We start from the raw sequence: 13613 nt of genomic DNA, 5'->3' as shown, positions 1-13613 counted from the left end.
CTACGTGACTGCTTCAAAGATGCATTGCATATAAACAGCTATTCAAAATCACTCACCAGCATGTAATATTTGAGAAAATATCACTTTCCCCTGGTAGCTGCTTCGTACTGTTAGGCTAATTTGTTTAGATGATGCCTGCACTGAGGCTGACTATAGTGGATAGGGGTTCCAGAAGAACACAGCATTGCTGCAAGCAAATTGGGAGGCTCGGTAGCATTTTCATATATATGGTAAAAAATACTACCACATAGCAGATTTAAAACTTGTGCCTTTTTTTTTTGTACTACGATGACAAGAGGAAGGTACTTCGAGCACCCATTAGAAGTTAGTCCATGTTAAGGATATACTGAAGTAAGAGCTTACAAAAAAGCGTTACCTACCAATTCAGCTAATTACAGGAATGCAGAACAAAGTCTGTTAAAAGTTGCTGGATTGACAGGTCTGAAGTTTTTAGGTATAACTGCAGACCAAAGAATGATAGTCTTTCAAGTAAAAAATTCTCAAAAGCATCAAGGCTGAGTGCTTTTCAGTTCTAGAAATCAGTTGCTGGTTTAAGTGGATAAATAGGTAAGTAGGAGGCTAATTTTAAGGCAGAACTTCAAAGAGACACATTAGGTAATAACAGACATATGTCATGTAATAATATCCTGGTGTAATACTGAGTGTTTTTAAGTGGCATGAAGGTGCAATACAGGATGTAAGAGACACAAGGCTTATTTCCAATGGCAAATATCTGATTACTGGAAGAGTCAGATACTGGTAAAGAACGATAGGCAGCACCAGCATTTCGTTTGTTTGTTTTCTTGTACCTAATCAATATAGGTAGGAAATGATGATCAAAGTGAGGTGATGCAGCTCTAATAAATGTTGACTGTAACAAGTATTTTACTAGAAACAAAGGGTCATCTTGCAGGAAAGTTTTTTTCCCCAAGAGTCCTGTGTTGTAAACATATAGCTACACCAATTGTCTGCTGTGGATTCCCAAGCAGTTAAAAATTGCTTATGAGACACAAGCTTCACTAATAGCCTCACCTTGATAAAACCTAAGGGATGCACACTTGCCACACAGAAATTAGGATTCCCCCCAGCCTTTAAATTACATCTTCTTTCATAATCAGGAAATTTACAGTAAAGGAGTTGTCACTCTAAGAAAAAGATATTTGTATAATTTTACCCATTTTATGAAATATTCTACTGTTTAATCCAGCAAGCAAAAAGCCATACGGATATTTGGGAGAATACTTATGTCTACACAAGGATTTAAAAAATATTTTTCGTTTGTTTTCTTTACAGCCTTATTTTCTCTGTGCGCAAGCTTCAGAACGTAGAAGATTCTTTATATGGGAAAAGAAAGCTGTGGACAAGAGAGGAAAATACCTAATGGAGGAAGTAATCACCTACTGCTTTTTAATTATATTCCTTGAGATTTGTTTTTTCATGGTTTTGATTTACCATGCTTTCCAGGGGGAATAAAAAGGACCTGCACCTATAGGAGCTGTCAAATCCCAAGACCTGATATGCTCATAAACAAAGTAAATGGTAGTTAAACTTTTACAAATCACTTGTTATGTTAAAATGTACAAGAATACATCACTTTGGATTCTGCAGTTCTCAAAGGAGCCCAACTGGAAGCTGAAATCATGATTCATGCAGCTAACAGCTCAGTAGTATTGGCATAAGCAGTAGAAACACGTAATTACTGACAAAGTACTGGCCCTCTCAAAACAAGCGGAGTTTTGCCTTCAGAGCAAGACCTTCTATTTCAAAGCTTGAAATTAGCGTTGGGGAAGAGATGAAAGAGCCAGGAACACCAGCTGCTGAAAGCGCGCACGCACACACATACAGCCCCTTGCTGTCACCCTTGGAACTTCCAGGCATCTATCAAAACCTCAGTGGACAAAAAATGTGTGTGTGTCTTACACCGTGATTCCAGGCAGCACAATCAGAAAGCCTCCAATTGACAGAAAGAATGACATGGGTAGTGACAAGAGGACAGATGAAACCCCTGCCAGGTGGGAACCTGCCTCTGCTGTTGGTCCTAAACGTGCGGCCAACAAGGAGGAGATCTACCTGGAAGCTGAGATACTGAAGAGCTCCCCCAGTAATTTCTCAAGATATCACGCCAAAAATGTTCGTCATTATAGTTGCATACAAATTAGACTGCAGACATTACTGTGTTTTTTACAGGGTTTACTTAGATGCTCACGCCCATATTATGTACGAAAATAATTCCACTTGGTCATTTACAAAAAATCAAAGGTTTGCCAACCCAACTCTACCCAGCCCCTTCACAGGTTTCGTGAGCAGGATTTCTCTGATCACAGATGAAAAAACATGGGCTGTGAAACTCTACCCAGCAGCTACTGTTCAACAACTGGCAAAAATGGAGTTTCAGAGCTATAAAGTCCATAGGTAATTTAAACTATCTAGTGTCTACTAGACTGAATAGGGGAGGGAGCTGCTCTAATACAAGATGTCCCTTCATCACTTTAAGAACAAAGCTGTATTTATATTATTTGACTGCTTATCTGAACACCACCCTACGTTATCTAGTAAAACACACAGTTCTTTTGTGATAAAACACCCCGCACTGAGTTAACCTTACACTTCCACCAAGCCTTGAACACATTTACTGAAGCGCATTACAGGCACCACAGGTAGCACAGAAACAGCAGATTTCAGGTTTATGTCCTCAGCCTGGATTTAATCAGCCACTTAACAAAGCCTCTGCATGCCCACAGATCTGAGAAGAGCAATCACTGAGGGGCTAAATGCTTTTAGATGGATGCTGCTTGTATAGTGTATTCATACAAAGCTAATCAAATTATGTGTTGTGTTTAAATACTGTATTTACTCTGATAGCCAAGGGAGGATAGTCAAGATGACATGGGAGGACAAAACAAATGCGATGATAACAGGGACAGCCCTAAAAGAAATGATGGATCCAATGCTTGGCTGAAGTTTGTATTTCCCCTTTCCTGAATAAAAATTGCAGTCTGAATGCAAAGCCTTCGTGTTTTCCCCTGAAGAGAGAATTTTTCTCTACTTTCCCACTTTCCACCACTGCAACCCAGTGCCAGCAGCAATCAGAGCCATATAAGAGGATCTGCAAAGTTAGTAGGCAGGACTGAAAGAAATCCTTCATTCTGCATACAGGGAAAAGGGAGAAGTCTAAAAAATAAAAAAGAGCTCAAGTTTACCTTTCCAAGTAGACACTTTTTGTTGTTCTTCCCTTTCCAAAAAGCCACACTGCAATTTAGGAGCCTACACGCCCCTCTCAGCTAATTAAAAACTGGATGTTGGATGGAGCGTCCATGGCAAGGTGGTTGCAGGGCTCCTCTGTGAGGAGAGGCCAGGGCTGCCCCGTGGAGGACACAGCCTATGTGAGAAAGGGCAAAAAACACTGGACAAGACATGAGTGAGGAAAAAAGGGGCAAGAAGCAGCCCTGTGAACACCCAGGTGAGAGAAAAAGGAGGGGATGAGGTGCTCCAGGTGCTGGAGTGGAGACTCCCCTTCGGACTGTGGAGAGGGAGAGCATGGCGAGGCAGGCTCCCCTGACAGGAGCTCAAGGGCTCCCAGCCTGTCCCGAAGGGCTGCAGCCATGGACAGGCCCCACAGTGGTGCAGGGGCAAAACACGAGGGGGAAGGAGTGGCAGAGAGGAGCCGTTATGGACTGCCAACCACAACCCCCATTCCCCATCCCCTTGCACCACTGGGAGCGGAGGGGAAGGCCAGGAATGAAGAAGTGAGGTCAGGGAGGGGGGAGGTGTTTTAGTTCTTTTTTTCTGTTTCTCAACATCCAAATCGATTTCAATTGGACAAAAAAAATGAATTTTCTCCAAGTCTGTTTTGCCTGTGATGGTAACTGGTAAGTGATCTCCCTGTCTTTAGCTCAACCTATGCATTTTTCCATCCTATTTGCTCCCCATTTCCAGTTGCGGGGTAGGTGAGTGGGTGCCCAGCTGCTGCGCTGGGCAAGGTTAACCCACCACAGACACTTACCATTTCATTACTATCAATATACTGCTAAATATTCTTATTTTTTCTTCAAACACAGCCTACTTTTACACCTGGATTTAATCACACTGTTATACAGCACAGCATGGATGACCAACACAGTAACAATCTCTGAACTGAGCAGACACTGCAGGTCCTACTGTGTGCCTTTGCTGCTAGTGACCAGCTGACAGGCGTATCACCAGTGGGGGACACTTCAAACTTTAAGCAGAAAATTATCTTGTGGCAACCACCAAATGCTGTCTCTACACCTGCAACTTAATCCTAGAGCTGTGCTCAGGGAGCACACCAGTGCTTTATTCTTACAGGAGACTTTTGCACCCTAGTCTTTGTGGTTTTACATCAATAGACACATTCAGCTGAGAGACAGCCAGGAACTGGACAGCAGGACTTGATTTTAATATGAGGTCAGCAAGGAAGGGAGCAAGAGACACCCGCTGCACGCAAAGGTGCAGTAAATCAACCTCGCGGCACGCACAGTGGGCTTCAGAGCACTTGGCAAGGGAACAGAAGTGTGGCCGAGAGACTACAATGCCCGGCCTTGTTCCTGTTGTTCTGCTCTGTTCTGAGGGCTCACTGAGGACCCTCTGCAAGTGCTTTTAGTTTTAAAAGCAAAACTGAGAAAGCGGTCCTCATTATATTACGAATGGCAGAAAGTGAACTTGTTTAGTACAGCATTTGTTATGTGCAAGTTCATTTCTTTGGCAGACCTGCCAAACAAGTTCACCACTAAAAGGTTACGGTTAGAATACTGAGCTTGCTAGTCTATCTGCTTGGAGGAAAAAGAACTCACTTTTCTGAGGCATTCAAGGAGTTGAAAAGTGGAAACCTCTGCTCTTTCTAGCAGTAATTACTGTCTCACCTGTCCCACCAGTGTTTCTGCATTATTGTAAAGATGCAGGCTCTAAGGTGTCTCCTTCCATGTCCAGAAGAGTACTGATAGACTGCTTCCTAGAAGCATTTCTAATAAGCAGGTGTCTGAAAGAAAAGGGGGTCTTCCTCTAAAATTCAACTGCGGGATCAGAGTTTTAAATGCCTGCATAGGTTCATCAGGTCTGATGTATGTTGTAAGATCTCTATTATATAATCACAAAGCCTATGCAATAGAAAAAGAAAGAAAATATTTTTCTTACATAAGAATTATTATAACTTCTGTTGAAACATTTTCTTTATCTTTTCGTTGTTGTTCTTAACCAGGAGCAGCCTAACCATAATGTCAAAACATTTTGGGTGTGTTTTTTTTTTGTTGTTTCTAAGTAAGTCACCTTTTCTCACCTAATCCCTGACAGCTGAAGGAGCTTGTTTGTTCTTTAGAAGAATGAGGGGTTTATGTGTGCTTCAGTCCTACCTGTTTGACTAGGAAGCTAGAGAGGAAATGCTCTTCATTTTACTTGCTAGCAGTGGAGGGGAGGAGCAAAGAAACTTGTTTGCTATAATGTTACATAAAAATGGAGTGCAACTGATTTGAAGTTTTTTATACTTTTAAGTTTAAAAGCTTCTCTACTTTCATCTGACTTTTTTTCCCCTTTAAATAAAGCCCAAGCCTTTACCATTTCTTCCAGACTATAAAGAACAAATTAAGTCTAATATTTTTCCTCCTTTGTTCCTCCTCTTTGCTCCCAGAACTTGAACCAAAGAGCAAAGTCCATCTTTCCCAAGAGGAGAAGACAGAAGATAAAGCTTTCCCCCTCTATTTCACCCATCATTAGTATACTTAACTGCTTGCTGACATTTCCTGAAGCAGCCAAATTCAAGACAGCCTACAATAGTTCAAACAAGGTGGGCCAACAGCATCCACTTTGTATCTTTCCTAGTCTCTCTGAAGTCACTCATACTGACACCATTTTCCTATGCATTCAAGGAGTTGGATATGGTTTAGAAGATGCACCCCACAGATTTCAGCAATATGGAAAGGCCTCCATCAAACTTTTTTTTTTTTTCTCTCCTTGAAATACAGGATTGAGTCTTTATGTACCAAGCAACTGAAAATATTACAACCATGCAACTTCTACATGAACATGGAGAACTAAGAGGAAAGCTAAGTGCTTTGCACTGAATTCTGCCTGGAAACACTTCAAAGCAACGGCAAATCACTTTCAAGGATTTGGTAAGAATTGTGTAAAAGTGATATAAAAGCTCCAATTTTAAAAGCTCCAAGTCACACACAATTCATATTCAAGTTTATTTTTAGGCATCAAGTTCTGTTTCTTCTTACTTCAGAAAGTGATATTCCAGATATTCCATTCCCTAGTAAAGTCGATTCATATGGCATAGCAAATAAGTAGCATGAAGAGTGCAATCTAATTTATGTTTCTTTGTTTCATTGTTTTGTTTTTAAATGAAATTACATCATCAGTTCCATCTCGCCTTCTCCGTCCTAATAAGCATCCAGAGCCCAAGTCTCCCGCTAAATTTGACTTCTCACTGCCTTAAGGTCGACCGTATGTTTGCCATGAGGTGGGGCTTTTCAGGTTTTTTGTTTGCTTGGTTTTTTGAGGGGGAGGGAGAGAGGGGAAGAAGAGAAAGTGAGAGAGTGGCCGGGTAAGGCAGAGACACCCACACAGAGAACTGTCAAGCATGTACTGAAGGCATCTGCTCTGCTCAGCTGGCCAGTGCACATAGAAGTGTGCTCTAATCAAACATCAGCTGCAGCTGGCATAACACATCGTTTCTTGTCCAGCAAGTAGCTGAGGACATAGGATAATATGGAAAACTACAAGACTAAAGATACCAAAGAAAAAAAAATTACTGAATCACTTTACATGAAATAAATTCTTATTGTGGATTTTATTTGCATGTTTTTCTTTCACTCTTATTTCTGTTTCATCTCACCAGATGATTTCACATTTGTTTTCTAGGAAATACTGGAGGCCTAACAGAATCTTCTGAGGTATCCAGCAGATTACAATACAACTTTCTTATCTCTTAAAAGCAGAAGGAAGTGGATCAAAACGACGTAGTCCCTAACTCACAAAATGGCCTGAGTATTTGTTTTGCAGCGATCTAGACTTTTCTTACTACCCAATGTTTTACAATTTCACACCAACACTAACACAGTGTTAGTCATTTCAGGCATGGTGAAGATCCCTTTGCTTCACAAGTGCAAGACCTCCTTTCCTACTCCTTCTTAGTCCCACACACATTGCAGTATTTCATTGGTTACATTCGTAGTTCTCTACACTATTAACCCAAGTGACTCAAAATGCTGATAAATCACAGACACTACACTATTGACCATCACCAATGCCACACCAATTTGCTGCATTCAATATTGACCTGTCCACACTTACACTCAGCAATATGTCATTCAACACCATCTGCTGCTTAAGAATTTGACTGCATTTTCCTGCCTTCAATGCTGCCTCTGAAGGCAAATTAGAGATTTAACATCTGGAGCTTCCCCTCCACTAAAGGCTTACACTGAAGAGCAACAAGATAAAGCCACATCCTCAGCAGGACAGTGGTGAGTCCAACACAACCCTGTTAGCTTGTCTCACAGTGATTGTCCATGGCTTCTACAAGTGAAGACTTCACGTTTTACAGATACACAAGAACTAAACCTCATGTCCTTTCAGTGTTACTCAACCCTTATGCACTCAAACCATTCTTAATTCTGAGTATAGGCAGCTAGTATTTTGTTATTTTGTAAGACAAAGCAAAAACTACTTAAGTTATAGCGAAGTTCATTACAAAAAAAAAAAAACAACACTGATTTTCTATCATATTCAATAAAAAGATGGACTCCAAATAGCACATAAGACACTGATGTAGTACCATGTTTGGCTAATCAGAGGTCTTCAAATGCAAGATAGTCATATAATACTTTAAAACTGTCTGGGACTCATATTTTTATTAAAGTAAGCTAAAGAACTCATGAAGTAGTTCTGAGACTGTTGATCAAAACACAACTTATCATGCTTTAGACAAGACTATTTATTATGAGTTATATTAAGTTATATATGAGACTGGATTAATAATTTAGTGGAAAGTAAATAAAAGATGGTGAGGAATATTATTACCATACCTTATTCATGTGTAGTAATCTGATGAAGGTGGAACTTGAGTCTTTAGCTGAATCCCACCCTGCCATGCTGTCCTCTTGCCCCCTAGTATCTTCCCATTTTTCTCCCAAAATAAGTCTTTCTGACTGAAGAATCTGAATTCACACTACAGGCAGATGAAAGAGAGTTAGATAACAAAACACCTTTCACCAAGCCTTGAGGTAGATGCCAACATTTTGTCAGGCACGAGCACCCCAGATTCCATAGACTTGATTTACTAGGCTGCCACTGAAATATAATGGTAACTTGAACATCTCAGTTAAGCATAGGTTTGCGTGCCTTTGGGTGAATAAATTCAGGACTGTGAAACAGCAATAATCCACTAACACTGAGCTCAATTTTTTATCACCTCTGCATAAACCAACCCTAAGTTAGAGCCCTAAACCAGGCAAGAGTCCCTTTGAAGATAAAGACACTCAGTTTATCTTCTTCTGTTGTCTGGCATTTTTCAGTTTATTAATTAAATAAATAAATAAAATCCCAATCTGGTTTCCACTGAAGTCATTGGGAAGACTCGTTTTCAAATGAGCACCACACCAGAACCAAAGTTACTGAATCTAATCTGTTATCTTGAGTAATACTGAACAGGTGAAAGCTTTTTTTTTTTTTTCTTCTTCATCCTGGTTATTTACTTACAATTCTTTTCCCAGTTATTTCCTATTACCATTGCATCTCTGCTTCATATAAGTTAGGAATTAATTCTTATTTGTAAAAACCTCATTCCTTTTAAAGCAAATTCTTCATACCCCACCAACACCCTTCCCCCTGCGCAAAGTTACGCAACTAAAAAAGTGGGTTAAGGCAACAGAGGTATTTCCTAATATCCACCTATTTAATTATGAGAATTTATGTACTTCAATTTTGGTTTGTAGCCAGAATTTAGCCTTCTTCTTCAGGACAGATGATAGTTTGCATATATATTTAACATATATATATATATGTTAAAAAGCTTTCACATCTTCCCCTTACACTACACTATTATCCAGAAGGTTCTTAACCCTGTAGTGTGGCTAAATGATCAACTGCCATTTGAGCTGCTAACGAACCAATGGTACTATTTGTTATCAGCCAAATGATAAACATCAGAGAAGGCAGGGCTTTTCCTACTGCATGCTGCACACCTGACGGCGGCATTTCAAAGGTTTCCAACTTCAATCCCTGGTAGTAAGCACACTCTATTAGGAAGAAGGCCACATATCTATACTATAGCAGGTACAACAACCTTCTGCCCTACTGCCTCCACCACCCCCTGATGTACTACTCATTAAGAGAGAGTTTCCTTCTTAATGAGTAGACCTGAGAAAAAGGAAGCAATATGAGAGGGATCAGTCTCCCTGTTACCACCTCTGGTTCCCTTTCAATCAGAGTTTATGTTTAGCAAGATAAACCCTAGGGAGGCTTGAGCTAAGTTGCATCTAGCAAGCCTGGGAACTTCAGGGAATCCCACTGCAAAGCTCTACCATGTTGCTACAGGATCACCTCACGCACATTTAGAGAACAACTTACCACACTTGGACAGGTCTGGGAAAAAACTCTTCCAGACCCTCCCTTATATCTGGGAGTTTACAGCTTCCAAGAAATCCTTGCACAAGTTTTAGACATTAATCAATGCATGCTTGATGACCCTTGCTTACAGAAAGCAACTAAACGTATTTCAAAATCTCAATCTGAGATATATACTCCCTCTTGTGCAAATGGTGGTTCTGCTAGCTCCAAGTGGTTAACTTTGGGCAATAGCACTGATTATGAGGGGGGGGAAGAAAAAAAAAAAAAAAAGACATTTAAGGAGTCTGCTAAAGGTTCCTTCTAACGAATGACCAGCTTCACCAAAACCGTGCCGTGCACTGACAGTGGTCTAGAAAGCATATAAACTTTCAGAAAATACTATAGGTTTCTACACAAGTAATCAGCTTGCAAGCTGGGGGAAAGGCAGAGGCAAGACCTGAAAAGTGATAATACCATCAAATACTCAAGAGTTTGGCAAAAGACAAACCCTTGTCAAATACACGTAGGTCTCCTCCAACTGATTCTGTCAGCCTTTTTTTTTTTCTCTTGGTTTTGCTTTTACCTAAACAGACTTGGGGCAGTAAAAAAAAATATTAGGTTAAAATTGTACGTGAGACTTAGTTTATGTTCACTTGTTGGAAAGATCATCTTTGGAAACTTGACTTCTGACAGCAGAAAAATTTATGAAGGTGATCCATACGAAGTCAGAGAGGGTCATCTGCAAGTGATAACAATGAAGTAACCTGTAGAAGAGAACCCGTTTGGTGGAAATTGCATGGCGTTGTGAAAACAACACCTGAACATCTTCCAGTGCCATCACCTGGCAAACAAGGTATTGCTTCAAGTCCCATGAAACTCAGCTACAATATATCTGTTGATTCTTTGCCCCCAAATGCCATTGCTGAAGTATTTCATTAAATGTAACATCACCTGTACTAACTTCAACAGATTTTTGCCCCCTTTTTTTCTTGTCCCACACCTATATAACTGAAAGATATTGTCAATTCAATTACTACAGCTATGAAGACAGCTCAATTGAAAAGGAGATATACGTGTATAGCAATGAAAAACCTTAGTTTTAAATATGGAAAATTATTTTGGAGTTAAAACTCTATAAGATTTAGACATTTCACATGTCAGGATTTCTGTAAATATTATGGCATTAGTCAAAAGACACTTTTAGGAAGTTCTGCAAAAATTAATAAGAGATTTTGTTCTCAGTGACAGAAGTAAGAATAGTAGCTAGCATTTTTCTAGTTCTTTGGGGAAAATTGTACAAGCAGCAGTAAGAGCTGTTCTCTGACAAGAGCCCACTCTGCTGCTCAGCAGGCCGAAGTTGTTTTTTACAACTCCTATTTAAAATGACCAGTAAAACAGGTTAAGAATACACCCAATCAACCATACCTCCTACAACAGAAAATTCCTTTACTGTAGTCTCAAAAGCCAACTATTATACCATTAACTATTTCAAAAGATGTCATGACTTGTTCCCAACCAACAGCTCTGCTACAACAGCATTGCTGCTACTGATACAGCAGCAGCTATGACACTACCTGGCAGCACATAACCACCTACCTGGACTTTGTTCTTGAACATGATAACGAGTAAAGGAAAAACTATCTTGCAGCACTATAAATTATTATTGCTACATCAGTGATTTGGTCTGGCTGTCTCTCCAAAACCATCAGCATAAAAAGAAGAGGTCTTGTGCACCAGGTAGACATGATGATAAAGGTATTTAACAGTGTCTTCAATTACAAAAATACAAACTAGCTGAATGCACCCCAAATGAAAAGGGGTTTTCAGAGACAAGACAAGTTTATTCTTGCAGGTGTACCATCTGTTCTCATTGACAGGACTCAGGCTAACACTTTACCTAAATCTTAGCATTTGGAACAATAAAGTCAGAGCAATATGTCACCATTCAGTGGATCCTTTCAAAATCCATTGGTATGAACCACAGATGCACCTAAGTACCTGAAACGAAGCATGCAACCATTTAAAGGTAAGTAGTTTATGGAATAAGTGATGAAGGAAATGTTTGAGCCTCTCAAGAGACCCCATTAAAAAGTTTTATTAGAAAGTATACTGGATGAGAAGTTTTGTTGTATATAAATTCCTAACAAAGAACTCCCTCTCTAACCCTGCCTCTGAATCAAAATATATTACCAAAGAGGCTCATAATCTTAATGGAAGGAAGGCTTACATTTTTTTGAGTGCCTCAATGATCAAAGAGAAATCAGAGCATACATCTTCAGTGCAGTTATCAAGCAACTGACATCTTTGCAGCTGATGACCAGCCAGGTTAGCCTACCAAAGTAAAGCCCCACAATGTTCTTACACATGCTGTTTCTGCACAACACATCCCATGGCTGGTTATGCCGACATGCTTTAATTCTAGCTGAGGGTGGGAGGGAAATGCTGAATGGCTGCTATATTACTACTTTGAGTTAAGAACAGATATTGCAAAGTTACTGTATAGCTGCCAGCACTTGAACACTTCTCCCTGTATCTTTCCTGCAAAGCAGACAGGTTTGAACAAGAGCTGGAATGTGTCTTGTGCTCTGACCTGTGCCTGTCTCAGGGCTGGTCTGAAGGCTTTCCACACCACTGGTGCAGTCTAATGAAAGACAGCATGGGTTTAGCGGAGATGTGCTGAAAGGTGGCATTGAATTAGTTTACTAGGTCCGAGGATCCTAGGTACCCAACCATGCGCATTCAACAACAGGGCTGCCATTCACCAGGTCTCTTCCAGAGAAAACTATTATGCACAGAGTAGGAAATAAGGGAAGTACACTCTCCTATCTTTAAGAAGATCTGGAAGTCTCATCCATCTTTCAATTTCATATAGCATCAAAATGACAACAGCAATGTACCTAAGAAAGTTTTACCTCCTTCAATGTAACAAACTAGGTTGCTCTAACTAAAAACAGAGTAGATATTGTCCTGTTCTTTCCTTAAATATCTTAGCTTCTCAACTGATTTTTGTCTTATAAAGTCAAAAGGATCTTTGCCTGAAGTTTAATTAAAACTATTTGCCTTAGGAAGTTGTTTTGCTGTTTGTAAAACATGATTTGTAGTCAAACAACCTGGGGAGGGCTACAAGAGGGAAAAAAGTATTCTGTGCTTTAGTTCCCCTTACTAGGAAGAAACAGAAGAGATATATCCTGTATCTTTCTTTTCCTTAAAACCTACACATGCTCCATATCAGAAGCTAGCCTCACTGAAAACTAGAAAAGCTAGATCTGACTACAGAAAAGAAATATATCACCCATTTTTACTGCCAGTCATTCAACAGGGGAATTCAAATTCATAGTGTTGGGATTTATCAGTCAGATGTTCCCTACATGTAACTCCCTTTGGGGTGGGGAGAGGAAAAACACATCTTTTAAAGATTACATTTTGCATGTGCAGTGTAACTCAATACCACACACAGAGTGAACAGAATGATGCACGACAGCCTGAAACCACCGTTTCACCAACAAAAATTCCCTTCCAGGTCCAGAACACTGCCAACATTTTGGGGTTTTGTTACACAACTGCAAGAACCATTGCAGCTCCCACTGTTTGCAGATTTTCTCTGCTAACAATTGTTAAAGACTGTTTTTCCTACTGTGTTATGGAACAATGGGAAAGATAAATGTACCCAAGAGCAATATTTGAGTCCAAGATTATTGATATCAAGTGCTGGTGTTTGGCATGAGATAAACTAAGTTCTGCTACATGATGGACCCCTCTGCCAAAACCCTAACCTCACTTTCCATAGGGGAAAAAAAACAAAACCAAACCTCTGTGCAAGTAAAAACACTGTTAGGAAAGTTATCCACTTTAAAAGGTACAGCTAGTCCCACTATTTCTTAGGCATTGACAGTAAAATCTATGCAGCTAAGCCCAGGCATGTTTGATCTGCTGTTCAGAATGGAGAACCATAAAGACTTTGGCTTTGCACATAACGTGTCTCTTCCAGGATGGAGCTGTAACACCGACAGTCACTAGTGTGCCTTGGCCCACTTTCTTTTTAATCAAGG

The 13613-nt window shown here is 40.0% G+C and overlaps 1 protein-coding gene across 3 annotated transcripts in view; it reads right to left on the bottom strand.

Moving 5' to 3' along the window:
- TBC1D4 (TBC1 domain family member 4) overlaps positions 1 to 13613 on the bottom strand; it is a 110201-nt gene that overhangs the window by 59681 nt on the left and 36907 nt on the right. The window contains exons 1-2 of one of the 3 annotated variants that reach the window (XM_083819916.1): positions 8934 to 9055; positions 8043 to 8185 (exon numbers count right to left, since the gene is read on the bottom strand). The exons of the other annotated variants lie outside the window; for them this stretch is intronic. Of the exons in view, the coding sequence (XP_083676042.1) occupies positions 8043 to 8108 (66 nt within the window). The 5' untranslated portion in view covers positions 8109 to 8185; positions 8934 to 9055. Of the gene's footprint in view, positions 1 to 8042; positions 8186 to 8933; positions 9056 to 13613 lie in introns of those variants that run through there. 3 annotated transcript variants of the gene reach the window in all.

Source organism: Anser anser (assembly GCF_964211835.1).
Source record: "Anser anser genome assembly, chromosome: 1".
Classification (NCBI taxonomy): domain Eukaryota; kingdom Metazoa; phylum Chordata; class Aves; order Anseriformes; family Anatidae; genus Anser; species Anser anser.
Note: the sequence above shows the minus strand (reverse complement) of the source record. Positions and strands in the feature narration are given on the sequence as shown.